Below are 23,064 nucleotides of genomic sequence, written 5' to 3'. Positions count from 1 at the left end.
TATCGCATAGTTCAAGGAAAGCCTCGTTTATTTCTCGTTATCGACATTAATCCCGCCATCGACAGCCAGATGATCGGCTCGACGCTGTAAACTCAATGCAACGGCAGTAGAACTAACAACGGTTCCAACGATGGAGCATATTATGTGCCAGCAACAATGAACAACAAAATCGTGCAAAAATTAAGCAGCAATACATGGCATAGCATCACTGCTGCAAATATCAACCACATTGTACAATGTTGTGCTACAACAAAAAACATAGCTTTATTTTTTCTTTTTTTAGCCGTTTTCTCTACGCGTTTACTATCTTTAGCATCGAACGTAGTGTACATTGATACATTATTATTAGCGTTCGTGTCATCGAGCTCAAAAATCGCCTGAACTATCTCTGATATGAGCGATAGGACCTTCGTCGAAACGTGTACGGTTCATGCGTCGTTACGAATTATGATTTCATATAGGTATATATACATATACCCTATATAGATATATATATATATATATATATGGTAATCATATCATAAAAAGACTGCCACAACAGCACGTCGATCGTATGACAACTGATAGCGTGGTTTATATTCACACAAAGTATTTTAATAGGTGCTAATTAGGACATTTTGCGGACGAGACTGCATGTACAATGCACTGCGTATGCGGTTATATGTATTTTAGTGCCCGTGTGTGTACACGTTAACATATCTTGTGTACACTCGTTCTAATATCGGTCAGTTGTACTTGGGCAGTTTGCCTTATTTCGTCTGTTCGCAATTCTATAACAATAAACATTACAAATGTTAAAACAGTAACAAGAGCACTTTGAATATGGCCATCAGTCTACTGGCTGACCCTTACGATAGTATTTAGCACGCACCTAAAAACAGAGGCCGGCCAAGTCTACATACTCATTTGCATGCTCTAAAGCAAAATACACTACACGATAAAGGAACGTCTTGACCTCATCATGAGGTAGCTCGCTAAAAAGAAGACATACTAAATTATACCTCGTTATAGCAGCACTAATATCCTACAGTTAAGCAAACTGTCAATAGCAGCGTCATATATGTCACTGCGCGGGTTGTTCCACGCCAGGTCGAACAGTAACCGCTAGCGGGCACCACAATCTTTACCCAAATAAAATGTATCTTTTTATTAATCTGCTTCAGTCAGGGGGCGAGGTCAGCAGACGGCATGTACGTTGGCGGAGTGCGGCTGAAATAATGACACACACGCGCGCGCGCGCGCGCGCCCGCACCCAGCCCTGAGGAGATAATGGCTAGCTGTCCGCGTATCATAAACAGAAAAAACGGTACAGGTACGCACATGGAGACAGAGAAACAGAGCGGATGTTCCGTCGCCGTCGCCAAGTAATATGACGTACTATATTTTTTACGTTTGAAATCGATCGAACTGCGTTACGTAACTGTGCTCGGTTAAGTGTGAATGTGTGTGTATGCGTATGGGCACGCTGCAGATACAAGGGGAGAATAGGCGTTCCTCCAAGTAGGTTTCTGTCCAGCACTTACGATGACAGGACCAACCCATCCGGCCGTTTTCCGCTGTTGTGGATACGATGTCAACAAAGATGTCGGACGGGATCCAATGGTTCACTGCTTCGATAATCTTGTACATCGGGAAAAGCTCAAAATTCTTCACACCAATGTCTACCCTGCAACAGCGCTCTTTGCTGAACGCTAAACCAAATGCCCAGACGCGTAGCGGCTTACAGAGCAATGAATGCTGTGACTCAAACACGTACACAGAGATAAACGCAAACACACCAGACAACAGCAAAAAAAACGGCAACAACAATACGACAACATGCAAGATGAACATCCGCTACGGCAGTTATTGGGGAGTCAAAGATGTTTTGTGGGGGGGGCGATAGACCAGCGCCGCGAATAGATTACTCAGTAACTTTCTCCTTTTTCCTCGCTTTCGATGAACATCTATGGCGACGAAGAGCTTACGGCTACAAAGAGAGACACCCGCGACGCTGATGGGTCTGCCGCTGATTATTTAAAAGGTTTGCATTTCTCTTCAACGGTAGGAGGGAGCAGAGAGTCAACAGATAAAGTTGATGATGATGCCCGCGCGGTCCCTTTCTTGCCTGTCTGCTGGCCAGGCAAGCTACGATATCCCAAGTCAAGCTCGCCAGAGACCGACCGTCTGAGACCTCAAGGAGTCACTTGTAACAAAGTGGACTGATTTGTTATCCCTAGCTTGCGTCATACCCTGCCATGGGATGGCTCATACGAATATACTTATAGTGCCTGGGGTTGACTTAGTGGCTTGGCACGGATCCGATCGGATCAACGCAGTGTCAGAAACAAAAGTAGACGTTTCTAGTGGTAAAGAATAGTTACTGAGTTGAGCATGTCAGATGTGACGGGTAGCATGAAAAGCCATGAGGAGATTAAGTCGAAAATACGGCTCCAATCATAGTCATTGTCATCAGGATCAGAGCTGCCCGGCGCAAGCAGTCGTAAACGGGACGAGAAATGCGTCCTTACATTTCTCGGCCACTTCCAATTATTCGACGACAAGGCCGCCTCTGTTGCGGATGCTGTGCAGTCACATTAGCACATTGCAACGGTATCGCCAACCCTCCCTTTCTGCGACCTACAATTGACAAAGATAATGCGACTGCTATGATTACTATTGCTCTATATAACATATATATAAAATTGAACGATTTACGCAAAAATGCACCCGTCTCAACCTAACGATGATAACAGACGCAATGCAATTGTTACGGCAGTGGTTACAGCGGGCACAACAACAGTTCAAAAAGTATCAGAGACAAGCACGAGGCATTGGCGGGAGACATTAACTAAAAATAACAGCATGGATAGATAGAGATGATAAGAAATTGTTACTACTGCTAGTATTTCTACTATCAAAAGCTTGCTCAGGGGATGCGGATGGGGGGTAGGTACAATTTGTACTGGTCGTCACTAGGGCCGCGATTTGGGCCGTCGTCATAAAGTAGCGGACGGTGGACGAAACAGATCTAGACCTACTACTAGTACAACGGCCCTGGCCGTTTACTGCAGCTGCTGCTGCTGCTGCTTAAGCTATGCAATTTAGACAACACATAGCTGGTCCTCAATATGGCGATGCTGGTGATGATAGCGACGAAGACGACGATGGGGTGGCAGCAGCGAAACGTTGACAACAACAAGATAGATGTAGCTGGCAATGTTACGGCTATTACTAGCGATAGCCACATACGCACAACTAATGTGGTATCACACTGTTACGACGATCGCTTGATTGACAGATTGGCAAACTGAAGGGAGGCCGTGGACTTGGACTAGGCGCGTTTTTAGATAGGTTCATAAAGCAATAACGCAATCACGAAAGGGGAATGATGAACATGTGGTTAGCAGTGTCCAAAATGACTTCATCGGTGACCGTTGCGTACGTTACAGTTATTAACACGAGCATTACCACCACAATCACCGTCACTGCTGCTTTGGCAGCACCCAGTAAGCGACAACGCCCCAAGTATTATCAGTGCCTCCGTCAGCACAATCAATAATGTCAACAAGTAATTTGGTCATACGATGGTGCCTGTGACGCCGTACTTATGCTGCTGGTGTGGATTGACACACAGATATGATGAAAATGTTCGTACAGATTATGCTTGCTTTACCCTAACATATTTTTAGCTTCGCCTTATTATGATATAGTGAAGTAAGTGAAATAAGGTCTTATTTATAGCCAATATAATAGGTAGGTCTGATCTAACGTGCGTCGTTATCGGGTGTAGACGTGGACGTGATTTTCACTCTTTCGCCAGCCATGCTCCTTCCTGATGAAGACTGAAACAGGCTTTTTAACGGGCACCTCTTCAAGATCGGATACCTTGGTCGGTACAGCAACGGGTTGTTCAACCTTACGTACAGGCACTCGTACCACGACGTGCCGATGGAGTGCCACGGGCGCATGTTCCCGAAAAGGTACTGCACATTCTTATAGATCGGGACCGTTACGGGTCTAGGAACAGGAATAGTCCTACGAGTCAAATGTTAGGAACTTTTTTGACCATTCATGAAAACTGAAACGGACCTACATGTACATGCAGTGCGTGTGGCACCGGCACGATGTTGTCGACAGGCATAAGCTACAAGGCTGCCATGGACCTAGGTACAGGGATGACTTGATAAAAGTATCTTGTAGCAAGCGGAATGTGCCACGCTGCATTTTACAACCCTAACCGAATCCATGGACTCGATGGTCGTTGACTGTGTGGCCATCGATCCGTCAGTTGCTCCATGCTAAAATCCCCGACCTCTGTGTCCGTAGAGGCCGAACGGATACCCAAATGTTGGTCTGTATCCAAAACCTTTGATAGTATTTCGTCGGTGATGCCAACCTAATTCGTCATGATTGTGTATGTGATTGAGGTCACTTTTTGCCAGAGTGAACAAGCTTATTTCCAGCTGTGGGCGGAACTCACTGCACGCGGGATGCATCTTTTTTGTCCGATCCAGGCAGTCATTCCGATCAAAGGAGCATAAAGCTGTCTGTCGTTGAAACAGCTGGATGGTGCATGAGGGACGTATAAACAGGCCACCAGAAGGGCAGCACGTTGAACAAATACGACTTCATTTTCGTCCATGCACCCACCAGTAATGAAGGATCCATGTAGACCCCTCTCGCTATACGTTGAGAGTCACTATGCTGCTGCAGCTGTCGTTGTCGGCTGTTAAGAAAGCGTATTTCAAGGGCTGTCAGTTTTCGTGCTTTAAATTTACAACAATACATGTACCGAGCAGACATGTCAAGCACCTATCGAACGGTCGTCAGTCGTTGCTGATTTTGAAACAACGTCAGGCGGAAGTTCCCGTACATCACCAGGGGCGTGCCACTCAGGAGTCAAATCACGGAATAAGTGCATCTGGTTGCTTTCCTCGTACGTATCAACTCGTTCTGTACTACGGTACTGGCCAATTTCTACTCTATGTTTTTCATACATTATAAATACTATTTTCTCTCCCACATCTCCGTGATTCCCAGCTATTTTTTGAGGAGAAATTCAGCAGAGACCATATACCGAAAATTTACTTAAAATTCGTATGACAAATTGACCCTGGTTGCGCGAACAGAAATCGATTGTTGACGAGTTTAGAATATTTCAGAAGCAGAGATAATAAGAACGACAATATTAACCGGTGAACGTATTTTACGGGAAAAGTCAATATTGAAATTGACCGACTGGGCGTTGCTATCACTAGCAGTAATTTAGAAATTGGTCATCGTTGCTGCTATGGCCACTTTGCATATTGCTTGCATACTATTAATATAATACCTATTATTTTAAGTAACGCCGAAAATAATTAATTTTATAACAATAGTTTATATTATTGTATAGCAAACGAGCTGAAACGTCGAAATAATGATTTCGTCGCTATTTTTGCTGCTACAATATGATCCAGTTGTTTAATATTATCTTGCTTTCGGTTGCTATAGCAACCGAACGGGACGAGGGTAAGGTGCTGCTCGAACCCCCCTCGAGGCAGCCGTCTTAGCTACCGTTGTCATTAGCAACTGTACGGTGGATTTGCTTGGGACACCGACGTGGAACACTTGTTCATTCTCATCTATGAGTTAACTAGCGAGCGGTGGACGAACTATCGAAAGTGTGTGTTTTTACGGTTCACTGGCGCTAACTGCTGCTGCGGCAAGAACTGGATTTGTGTATACAAACTCTAACTCTGAATCGTTGCTCCAGCGTCTGCGCGATCATCATAGGTATCACCTACGATGAAAACTACAATTGTTACTGCCGCATACACCGTTCAGCGGCACTGCGGCAATAGCGTTCGGCCTTCTTGCACCAGTTGAGCCTGCAGCAGCAGCAGCAACAACAACAACAACAGTGGTCCTTCCGCCCCCGCAGAGACGACGCAGTTGCCAAATAAGCATCACAACAACAACAACAACAATCATAAATCACCCTCATCGTTATCAATCACAGCAACAGCTGGCAATCCGAGATTGTTGTCCTAGTCTGCATCGTCAGCTCGGACTTTTCCGCATACATAAATCTATGCGTGGACATATTTTGGACACATTGAAAGATCGTGTAACAACTATTTCCTACCACTTCATTCAGTGCTCTTGTTTTTTTCATCCGCTGATGCTCCGTTAACAGCAGCGGCTAATACGAACACTGTCTGGTGGCGTGACAGACTGCAGAGACAGCGGTTGTTGAAGAAAGAAGAAACAAAAAAGCACAGACATTGTTAATGGGATATTTGTGCAAGATACCAAAATAAACGAATAAAGACAACAGTAATTTGCTGGTCGTTGATGAATAGAAGCGAGTATCAAAACGTTGTGTTTACAACAACAGAGATATGTCTACTAGTGACCAGTGTCGATAAAATTCAGATGCAGAGATCGTGTGATCCGAATGGATTGGACTTTCAGTTCCCGACGTGATGCTCAACGGTGGTTATATGGGTTTTGCTATAAGGCTGTCTGATCACGGCGGCATCCATTTTTTATTGTGCATCAAATAGCAGAGACGCCAATAGGGAAATACCTATTCATCTTAGAACAGCTTCCTTATCATAATTTCCATTGACATTCAATCTTATAGATCGAAGTTCGCGTACGTTTAAGTGCGACGGTGACGCAACAGATTCAACACGGGACGTAATTAAAAACCGAGAAATAGGTTTTCTGCCGTAGCTGAAATTTAGCCATTGTTGTTGAAATAACTGTGTGATCTTGCTGTCGAATCATGATCACCGTTAGCGTAACACGTCCGTTAGTCATATACCGAAACCGTTAATTAAGCTATAACTGGAGTAGAAACGATTGCTGGGAACTTTCACTATTTTGTTATACGCTAGAGCTAAGACGCTTTTTTTTTTTGTGAAGTGCTTAATGCACGTGTACTAGTTCACAAAAAGAAAAAAAAACTAGCAGACAATATTTTTATCTAAAAACTACTAATTCGAGCTGTTTTTCTATCTCCTTGCAGGTAAGCGAACGCGATTATTTACACCCACATACTACCCTACCTATTGCCGTTTCACCGTTGACCTGCGGGATACTATTGGGCGAAACATCTCCATATCAGCAGATGAGAGAAGACGTTTCATTCGAACCAGAATTTATACCGATTGCCAAATAGTCATTTACGGAGCTCATACGATCAGCATACAATATGTTTTGGTAAAAAATAACTCTTTTCTAAAGGAAAAGGGTTACACCTTTTACTGTACATATGTAATACATAGTCTAAACAAAAACGTGCTTACAACAGGTCCGATTTAACACCAGATTTTTTTCTATTTTATCGTACTACATCTGCTGTTTCGAGGCAATACGCAAATCTGGCTTGCTAATTGTGCGGTAAACGTATACCTTTTTGCTTTTCGAGCCCAGGCTTTCTAGTGCCTTTAAAATAAGTATTTTCAGCTTAGCCGAAAGCGCACCAGCCTTACAATTAACGGTGTATAATGGCCTCTACCAAAAGGAAACAACTAAGATTCGAATCGATATTTATATGTTCTCAAGTGTAGTAAACAGCATAGTTATAGATGTAACAGGCAGGGTGGGAATGAGGATAATGGGTGACTACTGCAGAGTCGGGGGCGACTGATTTCTCGGCCCACAAAATCTTGTCAACTGTAAGCTTGTTATTATGTTCACTATTAATTGACAACATATGATAGCAGTTATTAGATGTAGGACATTCTACCTCTTGCAGCCCACACCCGTGATTCGGTAAAAAAAACAGTACCATCGACATACAATAGGAATATTATTATCTTAGTATACCTGTTATTGGCCCGCCTTGTGTCCTTGTCGACTTTGCCTGTTACTTTACTATGTTTGTATGGGTTAAGCTCAGAGGCGAGAGAAAGCAAGCGTGGAAAGGAATCTCTAAAAATCCCTCTTGCGTCTCCGTTCGTTTACGGTTGTGAGCCTGCAAATAAACGGAGCTATTTTCTAATGTTATCAAAAAGGTTGAACGTCTGCACGTGAATACAATAAGAAAATAATGGCTTTGTCCGATGACTTCTCTCAGCGGATTGGAAGTGCTGTGCAATGATTGCCCGTACTGCTAATAGGCACAGATGGCCCTTCACCGGTCTACTTCGCTTGTCCATCGCGTACCGCTGTGGCCGTCCGCATTAAGCCGCCACTGTAGTTCTATCAGTCGGCACATACATGTGTACAGCAGGTCGCTATGATGCAAACGTATTAAGCTGCCTTTGCGCCGGCTTGTTCTTTTGCCTGATTCGCGCCCACACTTACAGGCAACGCACTAGTCCAACTTCGGTTGGTCTCGCCACCAGTGAACGCCGTTAGCAAAAGACATAACTTTTACTGCTCGAACAAATCGTCTAACAGCTGAAGTAGCTATCGGCTACAGCTGATTCTATCTGACTAGTTCTGAAACCAGGACCGGTGCCCGTTTGTCCGTACTATGAAGTCTTCCTTTTGTACTGACAACAGATTACGATTGTGGGGGCTCGTTCTTACATACAACTGCTACCCTGACAAACGCGTCGAAACGTCGAAACAAAACCATCGCAGAACGACCGAATAGCGGCGCCGCTAGAAAGGCGCAGAACTATTTTGAATCACTGGCCATTGTGTTTGTTCATTTGTGTATATGTATGTAAGTTTGTTTAAACTAATGTCGTCACTATTCATAGCTCTTGAATGGCAAGTAGGATACACACACGGGAACATAAAAACATATGTCTAATCACAAGAAGCCATTGCGTCGTATAGGCCAGATATACACGATCTAATTCAAATCGCGCCGTCAACATCACGTGATAAGACGGAATTTAATTATTGTCAACATACCGGTGCTTTTTTTTAATTATCACCATGAAAATTAATGTCCCTACAATAATTACTGTTAATTATTATTGTTGTTGTTGTGTTCGTTTTTGTCTTCTTCGCTGTTGTTAAGCGAAATTTATATTTAGAACTGTTTTCGGTACGCGGTCACGTTATTATTACGTAATCGGGCGTCCGACTGCTACTTCTACTAGAAGCTGTGGTATCAGAATCGACAACTGGCTGGAATTGCTCTACGTTTACACCGTGCTCATATAACATATAATAATATCGTGTGAAAAGCTCTTGTAAATGGCAAAAAGTAGATTTCTCTAAAAGCCTATGGGTATGTATGTAATAAGTACGTGTAGATCTGCAAGTAATTGCGTGCAGCGGGGTTGCTCCTGTTTGCAGCAGGGGCGCTGACGCCTGACGTTGTGCGACAACGTTGACCTCCTGTACACGCACTGTCCGTCGCATTTGTGTCGACGCTTCTCTGTTTGTCCTTACGACTCTAACGTGACTCACCTATTCTGTTATCTCGCCACTATTAATAATAATAATAGAGCTATTATTTATACGCGGCCTATAGTGATATTTATGACTGTGGCGTAGTTTTTTTTTTATATACGTAAATATAATTAGATAGCACATTATGAACGAGGTATTTTTGTCGTTGAGCACTTGCTACATCTGAGCTTAGTCGGTCAACGCAGATTATGGCAATTTAATTGAGCTCAAAATGTAATAAAATAAACATATTCGTTTTGCCTACGAGTTTACTCTTTCTAGCTACGAAGCGAAGTTGCGGCACTTCATAAATCATTTTCATCAGTATCCCTAGATTTATGTAGGAAGTAAAAGCACTTGTGCTAATGCGATGGAACAGCACGATTTCAGAATGCGCCCAAGATCCAACCGGTATCTTGTTTTTTAGATGCGTGTGTCTATACGCCGCGTGTGTATATACGTGTGTATATGTATACTTTAGTATAGCTTAGGACTAGGACCTCACGTGTGTTGTAAAAGTATCGTACGTATCACACAAAATACAGCTCTTCATTTGTTTCGTCCAGTGTAACTAGCAGTTTTTTTCGCTCTGACATCAGTCGTCGGCGGTTATTCAACGCTGAAACGATCCGTATTTTAGAGAACCCACATTTAGCGGGTAAATACACACTCACACATAGGCACAAACACGACCGCCCGTCCGCCCATCACCATGTCAACCGCTGCCGCTACAAATACAACCCCAATCACATTAAATCGTATCACCGCAAGGCGTCGTGAAGGGTCCGACGCATGTGGCCTTCACGTGCTCTTGAACCCTGTGACATAAGCGTTCTCATCCATAATAATCATCATAGTAACCCCATCAACAACACCAGCAGGAGCACGATTGCAGTTAGTGCAGCTATGGCTTTCTATTATATCATGACAGCAGACAGACGACACCTCAGCAGCAGCTTCACTTCTTCGGCGTACGCCACCATTAGCCATGGCACTGCGCGAGCTACCGAACGACACCATGTTGGGCGTCATAGTGTACGTGTAACCGTTTCACTGTTTGGCTGCCCGGTTGATCGATCAGCCCGGGTTCCAACGTCAGCATGTCATATGGCCCAGTGAGAGTGCCAGCACCATCGGCGGCGGCGGCGGGAGCCGCCGCCGCTGCTGGTGTCTTTGTGGCAGCCATTCACGCACACATAAACGGATAAACAGCGGACGAACGAATACGCACACAAACACAGGCACCTACGCCGCACATGTACGTACATAGGCGGCAGAGGCAGGCTAAGTTAGTCTGTTTTACAGCTTAGGGGGTACCGGGCCGACCAGCATGTTGCTGGTACAACAGTCACGATTTGATGCGACTGCTCTAGCCTCTGATATAACTGTGACTGTTCAAGAACGATACAAAGCCACGGTGTGCCGCTCCAGCAGCTTCTGCAAGTGTTGCCGTTGTAGCTATTATATGTTTGTGTGTGTTTAGGACTTGCCAAGATGGTATTATTCGACCATTTGTCTGTTCATTCGCTTTATGGATGCAGCCTGATTGGCTACTTTTAGCAAATTATTACATAATACCAGAGGGAACCCCGACGGCGGTGTACGCAGTGATGGCACCCTCTTCGTTGGCTAGCGCTAGATACACTGTGATTAACATTGACCCAACGTCGAAGAGCGCAGCGCTCAAGCAAGCGGGAGCACAAGGCAACGCTGCCGGAATCATCAGACAACCACAGCACCGAGAACACTGCCAGCTGCGATGCAACAACAGCGTCGACGATAGCGGCAGCTATAGCGATCGATGGTACTTGATACATTGCTTAGCTTTGGCCGGTCATGTTAGTACTGCAATGTTCTACGGTGTGATAAGCATGGATCATTTCTTGCTGATGCTGTCACGTGTAGACGAGCAAACAAATAAGCAGGCGAGCGTGCATGCATGCATACGTGAATATGTGCCTCGTGCCGGCAGTTAAAAGCGTATCATCAGACTGCGATGACACTGAATGCCGCTTTTGCGGATACTAAATAACCGCTGGATGTCCACTTTGCTGGACCAAGCCCTACGGCCATCCAGTATATCCTAGAATAGAAACATGCCGAAGTTGACCGGAGCATACTGCGTCTGTAAATAGATATACGTAAAATATATATATGGTATACTTTAAGCGCATAATTTGACGTGCCCTTTACTGAAAGCGGCTACAATCGATGGGCTATGCACTTGTGGCTCCCAACGTCCCACTAATGCTATTTCCACTTTGTCATGCTATTACTACTACTACTACTATTAATCTATCGCTTTAGATGTTTGCACTCCGAGTGCTGGGGATGCTACCGGACGAAGGCGAACAAATGAGTTTAATTTCTCTATGACTAAGTGTGGTAATGGCTTCTGATGCTGCACCGTTATTATCGAAATGGATTTTACGCTTTGCTTTAAATACGTACCTCGGGCTTTCATCGTAGACTTTCGTTACTACAACTGCTTTATTCCTGCAATTGTTATTACTAGCAGGCAATGCCCGGGAACTCTCTGTTGGCCAACAGTCAGCTATGACCTTTGTTGGCAAGGCGCAAAAATGTCGCCTACGAGCTAATCTCAATAAAGGGAGCTTGTGGCACTCCCGATTCCCACTGTGGGACTGCATACACAGTAATGGCCCCCGCTGTGTGTATGCGGGTACTCGAGCGGCTAGGCCGTTCGTCGTACAAATTTTTGGCGGAATTTATGATGTGGTACTCACTTCTGTTGTATGTGTCGAATAAAAACACATAGATACTTAGCTGGAATCCAATCCAGAATAATTAGACAAAGCAAATTAACCGAGGTGCAACGTTGACCAATTGATAATTTATTTACACATTTGACTTTACATCTATAATACACAGACGGACACGTGCTACGTGTCGCTACCAAGATAGGTACACGTAAACTTATATACATGCGTTCACACACATACACACACACACACATACACACAGACGGACACACAAATATACGCTCTCGCGTACACATGTAGGTCAATTAATTTAACATCAGCAGAAATCGGGTGGCACGTATTACCTCACATTACCCTATAATGACTGAATACGCTGTCGATTCATATATATATGTAACAAGTACGAATCTATAATTAGACCCAGCAGGTACACCAAGTTCCATAAAAAAAATACCAAAGACGTCTTAACATTTCAGGTAACATTAATGTAAAATATTTGTTCCAAGCGATCCTACCTTCAGTGCTAATTCTCAATACAATTAACGACAGGGTTATCGAGCTACCAATACTGAGCGTCAACTGCCGTAGGTTTCACGGGCGTCTAATAGACATCGAACTTCCTGAGTTCAGTCACCTCCATTCATGATCATGGGCATGGGGTGATTATGGGGCTCATGATGAACGTGAATGTGTTGCTTTACATACAATGGTACAGGCACCTCTATAGGTTTCTTAATAATGACCTGTTTAAATACGGGAACCTTCACCGGGACTGTAACAGGCTTGAGGATCTTGACCACTTTGTGGTACGGCACCGGGACGTACTTCGGTACCTTGACAGGCACTGGAACTTCTTTGACTATCGGCACGGGTACAGTTTTGTGAACTGGAACAGGTACGTACTTGATGACGGGTACTGGCACAGGGAATGGCACTTCATGTGGCACCGGAACCATCTTCGGGACCATGACTTCTTTTGGGACGGGCACAATTTTTGGGACCCGCTTTACGATAGGAACTTTGTACGGCACAGGCACCGGATGAGAGACTTCAACGGGGGTCGGGATTGGTATGAACTTCGGGACAGGAACAGGAACTGGACTTGGAACGGGCTCTGGTACTGGGACGATCTTTGTCAAATATCTAACCACCTCAGGGCGATGGTAGTAATGATGCGGGCATCCGAAGGATTTTTTGGCTTTCGATTTGAAAGCCCCCGAGCACCGGAAGACAAGAGCTAACAGGCATAGTATCCAAAAAGCGCGCATCGCTGATAGTTCGATATTTGTGCTCAATTTGGGTGCAGTTCTCGAAGCTTCGCTGCAGCACGCAGCTGTTGAAGGGACGGATGAAAGCTTCACACTTGTAGACACAAAGGGCACGGGAGGTGGACGAGACGAGCACGGAGGGAAAATTCACATCACAGCACTTTACTTGATTCTAAGTGGTATCCTGTTCCAGCTTATATTTATTTGCCCTTATATTCCTTTTTGAAACGCTTCAAGGATATAACACTTTCGCTTAATTTGCATTTTTCACTATTTGGTCCCTTTTTCTCCATCGACACACGACGGTGCGGTACGATTTGTCACCAACGGCGTTTACTATACGATGATTATAATGATTATGATGGCGGTGATGACGACACTTCGCTGGAATAAGAAGGGAAGCACCCAGCGACTGTTAGACGGGCGAACAAACTACGACTTCGGTGTAAAATCGATTCACAACACGGTTTCCCGGTGGATCTACTCGACACATTGGCAGGGAACGGTGGCGAAGATAGTTGGGATTTTCTCGCAAATTTCGTCTGCTATTCCGATACGCTGTTTCGTTCAGCTGCTAGCTTCAGTTAGTATTTCACACCTACTACATACGTTTTTGCGGTCAATAGAGCAACGCTGTTCGTTAAACGAACTACAACTACACCTAGAAGTAACTCTGTACTACATTTACAATGGTTTAGCTCAGCATGTTTACCAACGAAGTCAATAGCGTTTCTTTGCGATATTGAACGTCTTGTGCATGATCTTAGCCTCTCAATGTAGTGATGTTATCGTATGGCTAGAAAATGGCAAGTTGACCACAAATGCCCGCCGCTTGGTGGTAAATGATCCTGCCACACGCCCAGGTTGGTATTCCATTATGTGGTAGGAATCACCATGGCCTTAGTGGTCGATCGTCAGGGGGTGGTAGCTGCAAACCATTCTATGGTGGCACCAGGCTCCAATGAGCCTACAGTAGGATGACAACGGTAATGATCAGTATGACAGTGTACGCGCGGATGCGTTGCGGACAACTAACGTTAGAACTATCGCTTGGTTCGCAAAGCGAAGTCAGTCATGCTTGGTCCTTGATATCGTTGAGCATGGCTTTATTAGGCTAGCTGAGCCTTAGTAGCAACTAATGTAGAGCATAACTCACTGAGAAGAACGCCTCCTGCCATACGAGAGACTTTGCCTACGTCGCAAAAGCTGTCGTGCATTGAGTCAGCGAATCTCAGAAATAAGGCTTAGATCACCTCACTCTTACGCACCTTCCGCTACTGATCGTTTGGACAGTACTAATCATTGCGGTGTGATGGATGTTGCCCCTTTGTGCATACAAAACGCTACTTCAACAGAAATTTAACTGTCGCTTTGAAGTACTGCCAAGTATGCTATGGTTGTCAAAAATAGTTCAGCACAGACTAGTACTATAAAAGAAATAGGGAGAATCAATTAAGAAAGCTTTTTTAATTAACAGCTATCACGGTCATTATAGTGGTCACAGTGATAGCGGGAATATTTATTTAGTTAAAATATATAGCATGACAAAGAGCTAAATGGTTGAAAGCAGGGCTGTTATAGGGAGACCTATATTAACCGCGCGCTCGACAGCGGCAGCAATAGTATTGAGCCACAGTACGAAACAACTAACTTTTACAATTTCGTCATTTAACTAAAACGCGTCAATCTGCATTAAAATAATAACACCAATCGTCGTCATCGGAACGAACAAGACGATGTAAAAATAGCCATGTGGTATATATACAACGACTTACGAACACTTGTACTAACAGACGGGCAGGCAGGCGATACAAACAACGCTATTAATGAGAGCAATGATGCTAAGGGCAGCAATCAGCGGGGTCACTGACGTTCTACCCTAAATTGAACGCGGCTGCGTAACGATGCTATCGTTATTTCGGACTACCAGATCGGATAAATAAAGGAGCAATCATTTTGCTCCTTTATTTGTCCGATCTGCATGGCTGTTGCCGCTGTCGTTACCAGTTGATCGGCAGGTCTATTTTGTTTGAAGAAGCATAAGACAAAACCGAACCATTTTTTTAGGATCATTTCAAAGCTGTACGTAGAAAACAGCAACTTCCTCTATCGCCTTCACGAACACCTATCGTATTATGTATGTATTTACTTCTTCCGTTGCAGCCGATGGACTATAGTAATAGTTCAGGTGTACAGATCAACATGAGCTGGCTGAGTCTGAAACTGTATCATGGGAACTAACAGACGTGCACGGAGTCATACGTGCAAAATGTATTTGATGTTTAGTCGTTGCTCACAAAACGATGCCGACAAGAACGAAATCAGACGTTGATAGCAAAGGCAAATTATATTTATTATTATGAAGTATAATTGATATTGCTTCATTGTTTGTTAATTAATATCCGCTGCGTGTATCGATGTAATCGTCTTTATTATAATTCGGTCTTCTTTCGTCGAAGTGCTCGCTAACGTCTAATCACAGAACCGATACTACGTCCCTGAGCTACTTGATGTGGCCAAGTGCACGTGTATTGAATCTCAGTCCTGCCTGAAATGAAAGCCAGGAAACCTCGAAGACCCCCTAGAGTCCTTTTCATAGAAATGAATCTTACACACTCTGAATGAGTCTAGCAAGTGTCGTCACTCTAATGCCGTTGTTTATTTCTTATTCAGCTTTCATAGTAGAAATTAGTCGAACGTTTGGTAAACGTTCCGGGCCGTCACGAAATGTCCGGTTCTATAGACTATGGCATAATGGCAGCGATTATCAAAGGACTAATGTATATTTGATTTGACAGAAATCGTTACGTACGCGTCGTTCCCTGGTTTACTATAACTTGAATCGACACATCTCTACAATCATCATTAAAGACCACGCTTTCATAGCAAATGCGTTCCCAATAAGCGCTTCATTAGCTCGCTTGCGAACTCAAATTTCTAATTCAGTTAACAGAAATCAGTAAGGCTAAAGGAGTACAGTTGGTAAAGGGTAACGCTATTTTCGTGCGAGGAGGTAAGCCCGGCCGTTTTTCTCCATAGTTGTGACCGATCGTAAGGGTAGCGTTCAGCATCGGCGCCATCGTACAAGCATATGTAATAATCACTATCGAAAAAGAACCCTCGTGCTCTTTACGTTTACTTGAATACGTTGTAACAGATAAATAAGTGGGAGAACAATTAAAACTGATCTCTAAGTCCAGGGTACAGTTCGGATGAGGGTCTATCGTAATAACAACAACAATATGTATTTCTCTAACACACAAGTTTATTGTATGGCGGCTGTTGCTATCGTCGCTGCAGTTATTGGTACGCGCTGTGTTGTTGTTCTATTCGGTATTTTTGTTGCTAGAAGGACCTAGGACAGATGTTGCCGAAGTGATTCTAGTTTCTCTCGTGTATTTTTTTCAGTACAAAAATAGTGGCCACGTAGGTGGCCGCTGGCCGACGGAATGAGGTGACGGTGCAGCGTATCTGGTTTCCTGCGTCGCCTATTATTTCGACGATGTCTTGCCCATAACAAAGCTATCTTGTCGACATGTTGTTTGTTGAGGTTGATGACCGTGACTGGGCCGTTAGTTTGACTCAGTCCCTATTGGTTTCACGTTGTGGCGCTAATGGCAGCTTCCTTCCACCTGCCCATTCCCGTTTTCCCCGCAAAGCTCAGTTCTATGACAAGGATTTCAATATCAACAACAGGGAAGGTGAAGTGTTGCGTTATGCTGCTTGCCTACCCTCTCTATTCCGTTGAGCTTGAGCTACCATAAGTGCTCGTCTCTATATTGTCGCCGCCGCAGCTGGCGACTTATTTGTAGGAGCATTATACATAAACGTATTTATACATTTATGTATACATTCATCGGTGTAATGGTTCGTTTGCTCGGTCATTTGGTTGCTCCTGCACCAGCCGCAGCAGCAGCAACTAAACACCAGCGCGAGGGACGGCCTATGAGTTCCCAGCAGCATTGCCACTCATTATGGCAGCGGTGACAGAGGGTGCGTCGAATCGACGACGGAACGTGTTGGGTCGTATTGTTCGTTTCGTCGGAGTAGCAGCAGTAATTATTGTAGTAGTGGAAGTGCCGAAGTCGGAGTGAAGACGTCAGACGCCAGGCGATAACCGAGATACGACGGAAAGCGCGCCCGCCTGCCCGCGCCGCGTTGAGCGCGACTAACGGCGGTAGCAGCAACGATGCCGTTGCCGACAGACGGTTACGTAACAATCGGCGCGGGGATAACGATTTTGTAACGTGCCGCTGTTGGTGGAGCGGTCCAGCTGTGGGGGTAACGGCACATCGAGCAGCATCAACAGCAAGAGCGGAGGCAGTCATCACTCTGCTACGCGCAGTGATCGGGGATGGCAACTGACAAACGGACGAGTTGCCCGTTGGCTAAGCTGCTGATGCTTTCATTTGACTTCGCGATTCTCACTCAGCTATATCCTACGATGGGATGGTTGAAAGCTTGCTTGGCAGCTTTAGACAAGATCGAACGATGGACGGATGCAGACAGGTAGACAAACAAGCAAGAACTTGGCCGACTCTGAATCCGCTTATGTTGCTTGTCCGTTCACTGCAACGTCTAGGCAGTAGTAGCAGTTGACGCGAAAGAAAAAAAAAGTAAGCAGAAACGAACGGATGAGTGGGTAAGTGGCGTGGCGTTTATCTGCTGCTCCCGTGCTCTGTCTGTTTGTTAGTTCATCTCTGCTTAGTCAGTGGCCGTATCGGTGATTTGCGAGTGTGCTTTTCGCACTGGCGTTTACAGGTGATCATTGCGTTGTTGCCCACTGCGATCGTCGTGCGAAAATCGGTGTGATGCGAGAAGGTGAAGAATAAGCCCACGCAGGCAATGCTTTCCGAAACGCGGCGGCGGGAAGAAGAGATAACGGACATCGAGGGGAGCCTGGGGTGCTAAGAGAGCTATGGAGGAGGGGTCAAGTAGGGGAGGCCAATTGAACGACCGCTTCGATGGACACTGCCGCATCGGCGCGCAGACCGATCATCTAGTTCGCATTTAAGGTTAACGAATGGAATCGTTTTCCGTGGCTGTACCAGCTGTGGTGGTTCCATCGACGATCACTGTTGCTGTTTAATCACGAAATTCGGTGGCCGATGCGGCACCTCACGTGAAGGTGAGATACGTAGTCGTGGCTATAGCAATCGCGTGGGCAAGGGTAACATGAGATCTTAGGGATGCTGTTGTCATTGCTATGGCGGTGCTGTTCGTGTTATTCTTATCGGTAGCGCAAAACGGTTCAACAACTACTGAATGCTTATGTCGGTAGAGAACGACTTCGCTGATTGGTTGGCCGATTGAGATGGATTTATCGGGACTACAATCATACTTCTAATGAAAACTTTTATTGAAGATAAATTGTAATTAAATGCCAAATTTAAGCTAAGAGTTCAAGAATTGCAATGTAGACGCATCCCTTTGAGGCATATCAGTCACACGTTGACCGCATGGCACACTGCGGACCCTAGCGAAGAGTGGCACTAACGATTCTGATTATGCTGTTTCTATCTAACTGAAGAGATATCAGTCGCGTAAATCGAAGATGATCATAACAGACATGTAAGCAGAAATACACACAAAGCCATAAAATCAGTCTGATGTGCCGACAAGGCATTAGGGCTAACAGGCGAGCAAGTTTTACGTGTCTATTCATTCAACACTTTTATCGTCCGCGTTTGAAAATTAGCTGGCTAAAAGTCCGATTTTAGAAGATCCTCAGATTTCTACAGTTGAAGAGGGAATGCTACCGCCGGCAACGGGCTTCGGAAATGTTTGTGTGTGCGTGTGTGTATGTGTGTGTGAGTGTGTATTAGCAAAACCTGAAAACGGTCGGCTGGAACACTCGCTTAAAGAACAGGAGATAGGTCCTTGTAAGTGATGAACGTCCTACGAAAAATAGAATAGGTCAATAATATGTTAGGCATACAATGCGTTTCGCTTATGATGTAACACTGGGGCATGGGCACATAACACACAGGTATTAATAATTCAATAACAGCAGCAGCAGAACGGTGCTCGCAAAGGCAGATGCCGATTCGTACAGCTAAACTATACGTCCACACACATCTATCTCCCTATACAATAATACGTAATGGTACACAATGTATGCACAAGCAACAATAAAGGTAGTCCAGCCTCACGGCAACATTGTCCTTCATTATTGACATTCAGCATCGGTAACAAACAGTATCATGACAGATCACAATGCAATCGAATTTTTTCCGTAGCACAGTATATTTACATTAATATGTACACACCGGCTCAGACTGACGTCTGAGACAGTAGCGCGTATCTTTCAGATTCACTCTCGCAGGATCTCGGTCCATTTCTCTTTCATTCATTGATCGGAAAGTTGTCAGAGTAACAGGGTTGCGATGAAACTTTTGTTTTTGCATACGCCATCCATGCATAGTCCATTAACTACCAGCCATGCGGTTCGACTTTGTGCTTCTTAATGTACACGGGCACCGGAACTTCGATGGGTTTTTTCACAATGATTTCCTTGAAGACTGGCACTTTCACCGGCACCGAAACTGGCTGAGGCACATGAATCACCTTGTGCACGGGAACGGGGATGTATTTCGAAATCTTGACTGGGACCGGCACGTGTTTTGTTACTGGGACGGGAACGTGCTTATACACTGGGACTGGGATATGTTTAAGCACTGGCACTGCCACGGGAACTGGTACGTGATGGGGTACAGGTACAGGCTTGGGTACATGTATGACCTTAGGGACATTCACTATTTTCGGTATCTTCTTAACGACAGGCACCTTCACAGGCACTGGCACAGATTTCGGCACATGAACGATGTGAGGTACAGGCACAAACTTGTGTACGGGGTAAGGCTTTGGGACTGGTATAGGCTTTGGTATCGGGACAATCTTGTGTACGTACTTGACAACCTCGTGTACGTGGCCATGGTCATGACCCGCGCAAGCCACACCACAAGTGGTCGCTACTAGCCAGACGACAAGCGCAAACAGCTTCATCTTGATACTACAGTTCTGTGTCTATCCCTCGTCACCTTTCGAAGTTAACTTAAGGCTGGAAGAAATCACTGTGAAATTCGGTAGACCGCAAACAATGCTCGGGCAATGCATAGGCGGGGCAATAATGATACGCGAGAGTACCGCTTGGCATGAACGACGAGAGAAGTGGGATCGCAGAGTCCGCGTGTATCGTGGCTTTTGCAGCAGCACGCCTTCTTACGGGACACAGAGGCAAACCCAACAAGCAGTTCCTCTATCTGACTATGGATGCACAGTGGACAGTGCGACAAATAGAGGGCGACCCCGATGACTGACCCGACTTGCTGCCTGCTACTTCCTTTCTACTTCTCAGCAAGTCAACTAAGCCATACCACGGCAACACAATGGGTTATATATAGCCTCTCCCTTTTGCACCTGCGATGCCCGTTTATGTCCCATCCGACGTGGAGCCGGTTCGGTTACCTGATAGCTTCAAGCCGCCCACATCCTTCTGCTTGATGCCTTTGCTCCAATCGTTCACAGGCGGCTGCCTTGAAACTGACTTTATATCGGTAATGCGGGGTGGTTTGCCTCTTTGAGTTTGGCCTTCCTCTCAGCACGTGGAGACACACCGACAGTCCCGACTGCTAACACTGCGATGTTTCCCATAGGCAGTAGCAGTGTTTGTTCGCCCGCCTACGAAGACGCCTGCCTACAACAACGTCACTAACAATTGACAACAACAGCAACTGCAGCAAAAATAGCGAAAAGACGGCCGCTCAGTCACTCAGTCGATTCACCGCTTCGTTGGCCACTTGTTTGCTTGGGCGTCTGCGGACCAAAGGAGCAGCAGAACTCGGTTACAGTTAGCCAGGCGATCGCCTGCATCCCGGCATCTGCCACTGATGTACCCAACAACGAAAATAATAACAACAACCATCCCTGTGTGCGCAAGCAGCACACCAAGAGAAGAGAGGCAACAGGACAAAACAAAAGACATTATCAGTTTGTTCTAGATCACCTTTTATCTGCCGAAGCTGTTTCCGATATACGTTGTCAGTGTCAGCGACAGCAACAAGATTAGGGAAAGTGGAGCTGGTATTATTGCCTGTTGTCAATGCGCTAACTACGTACGTAGTCTGCATACAACCGCAATATAAGAACATTGGGCGTTTCCCGCCCACCGGAAGCTGCCGGAGCCATTTTTTGGCGTTACCCCGAGTATCATTATCGACATCCATAGAACTTTCGCAGAAAGCTAATGGGTTATGATCGTGATGATGGCGGAACTTGTGGACTATTCATTGTGGCTATGGGACTAATGGACGCATAAGTCACCTAATCCCATTATAACTTACTACGCTAAAATAGATTGGCCAACAGATAAAGAGGTCGTTTTTCGTCGCAAATTGTGGCAACAGGGTACATCTTGCTGCCAGCAGCGTCGCAGGTCGTGTTGGTCATTGTCGGGTAGAATACTTGAAGTACTTTTCCCCTAAATAACTGTTCAATCGTACACTATGTCCTCATTTGCTGATGACATATATTTAAGCCATGTAGTCGTGGCTGGGGGTTTTCAGATGTACCGCACTCGTATTTACGCAAAACCAGATCGTAATTATACTCGCTTCGCATGCATACTCACGTCGGAAATATCGCAGCCTTATCGTATCTTGATGAATAGTCTACTTGTGTTTCAAAATAGCGTTTGTCTATGACGAAGCACGATGTAACACTGAGATGCCGGAAGAACGTCTATGCGTGTACAAAAGTACCTATGTAGAAAAATATGCAAGACAAAACCTTCCCTGCGTTTTCATGTATTCAATCATTACACCTTCTGACCCTTTAAAGCGCTATATATATATATATATATATATATGTGTGTGTGTGTGTGTGTGTAGAAAATAACACTACTTTTTAGAGAATTCTAGTAAAATTGCGAGGTAAACTGGTGTGGCACGAGATCTATACACATTAACAACGTTCGCTTCATAATGAAATAAATGCAAAGTTGTTGTATCTGACTATGTTCGTGCCGGCCCTGTGTGGAGTAGACTTAACATAGACACCAAAGGACGTGTATTGTATAGCGAAGGTAATTTTTGGCACTGTGGAAATGCTTTGTTCAGTTCTTTCCTGTTCTCTCTTCTACCTAGTCTTCCTATGCCCCTGACATTCTAAACTCTCGCCCCAGATACCTCTTCTGATACAGCAGCAGCAGCAGCTTTTAGAGTGTCGACGTTTACATGTGTTGTGCTAGGGAATTGTGTGTTGGATTGTTAGGCGCGAGGAGGTATTTGAGAGGAGGTAAGGAGTAACACGGGGATAGTATATATCGTTGTTGCCGTGCTGAGGAGAACATCAATCTCCTATCACAACGATGCGTGTAGGTGACTGAGCTGTCAATGGTCTAAAACCTAGCTAACCCCCCGGGTAATAGCAGCTGCAGCAGCAAACACGTCAGAAGAAACAAGACAGGATGCTGAGATCTTTTTACTTCTGACGCGGGGCTCGCCCTAGCACGACGATAGGTCACCAAAGTGTATCCACTTTTCAACTTAGTTTAGCAATCCGACCATGGACTGGAGTTACTGTCGACACAACTTGCGGTAAGTGCGTCAGAGGCCAAGTCCAACCGAGAGCGAAAGCACTACAAAAAGCTTAGAAGGATAAAGATATGTTTTTGCTATAGTTTTATAATAATAAACACATAAGTATCCGAAAAGGGCAAAATGGGACGCAGGGCAATCGATCGATTG

General features: G+C 45.0%; 2 protein-coding genes and 1 long non-coding RNA gene across 4 annotated transcripts; 1 reads left to right on the top strand and 2 right to left on the bottom strand.

The window, feature by feature from the left end:
• The first annotated feature begins 3,783 nt into the window (after window positions 1-3,783).
• Window positions 3,784-9,589, top strand: LOC147753760 (uncharacterized). Its single transcript, XR_015310195.1, has 2 exons — window positions 3,784-4,918; window positions 6,998-9,589. It is a non-coding gene; the product is annotated as an uncharacterized LOC147753760 (long non-coding RNA).
• A 2,560-nt stretch (window positions 9,590-12,149) lies between these two features.
• On the bottom strand, window positions 12,150-13,523 carry LOC111258574 (uncharacterized). The gene has a single exon (XM_022829959.2). It carries the CDS (start codon window positions 13,316-13,318, stop codon window positions 12,677-12,679), a length of 642 nt encoding a protein of 213 aa, XP_022685694.1. The 5' UTR covers window positions 13,319-13,523; the 3' UTR covers window positions 12,150-12,676.
• Window positions 13,524-16,561: 3,038 nt separating this feature from the next.
• Window positions 16,562-21,266, bottom strand: LOC111258576 (uncharacterized). 2 transcript variants are annotated; one of them, XM_086967507.1, is made up of 2 exons: window positions 19,572-21,266; window positions 16,562-19,216 (listed from the first exon to the last, which is right to left on the bottom strand). In XM_086967507.1, exon 1 carries the CDS (start codon window positions 20,321-20,323, stop codon window positions 19,751-19,753), a length of 573 nt encoding a protein of 190 aa, XP_086823633.1. In that variant the 5' UTR covers window positions 20,324-21,266; the 3' UTR covers window positions 16,562-19,216; window positions 19,572-19,750. The 2 variants fall into 2 exon arrangements, with proteins under 2 accessions (XP_086823633.1, XP_086823634.1); XM_086967508.1 differs by having other exon boundaries at window positions 19,588-21,266.
• Between the last annotated feature and the right edge of the window lie 1,798 nt (window positions 21,267-23,064).

Source organism: Varroa jacobsoni, unplaced genomic scaffold, assembly GCF_002532875.2.
Source record: "Varroa jacobsoni isolate VJ856 unplaced genomic scaffold, vjacob_1.0 scaffold_247, whole genome shotgun sequence".
Classification (NCBI taxonomy): domain Eukaryota; kingdom Metazoa; phylum Arthropoda; class Arachnida; order Mesostigmata; family Varroidae; genus Varroa; species Varroa jacobsoni.
This window is presented reverse-complemented; position numbering and strand designations above follow the sequence as displayed.

Coding starts and splice junctions, on each gene's coding strand:
- LOC111258576 (XM_086967507.1), bottom strand. CDS start 20,323: ATGAAGCTGTTTGCGCTTGTCGTCTGGCTAGTAGCGACCACTTGTGGT.
- LOC111258574 (XM_022829959.2), bottom strand. CDS start 13,318: ATGCGCGCTTTTTGGATACTATGCCTGTTAGCTCTTGTCTTCCGGTGC.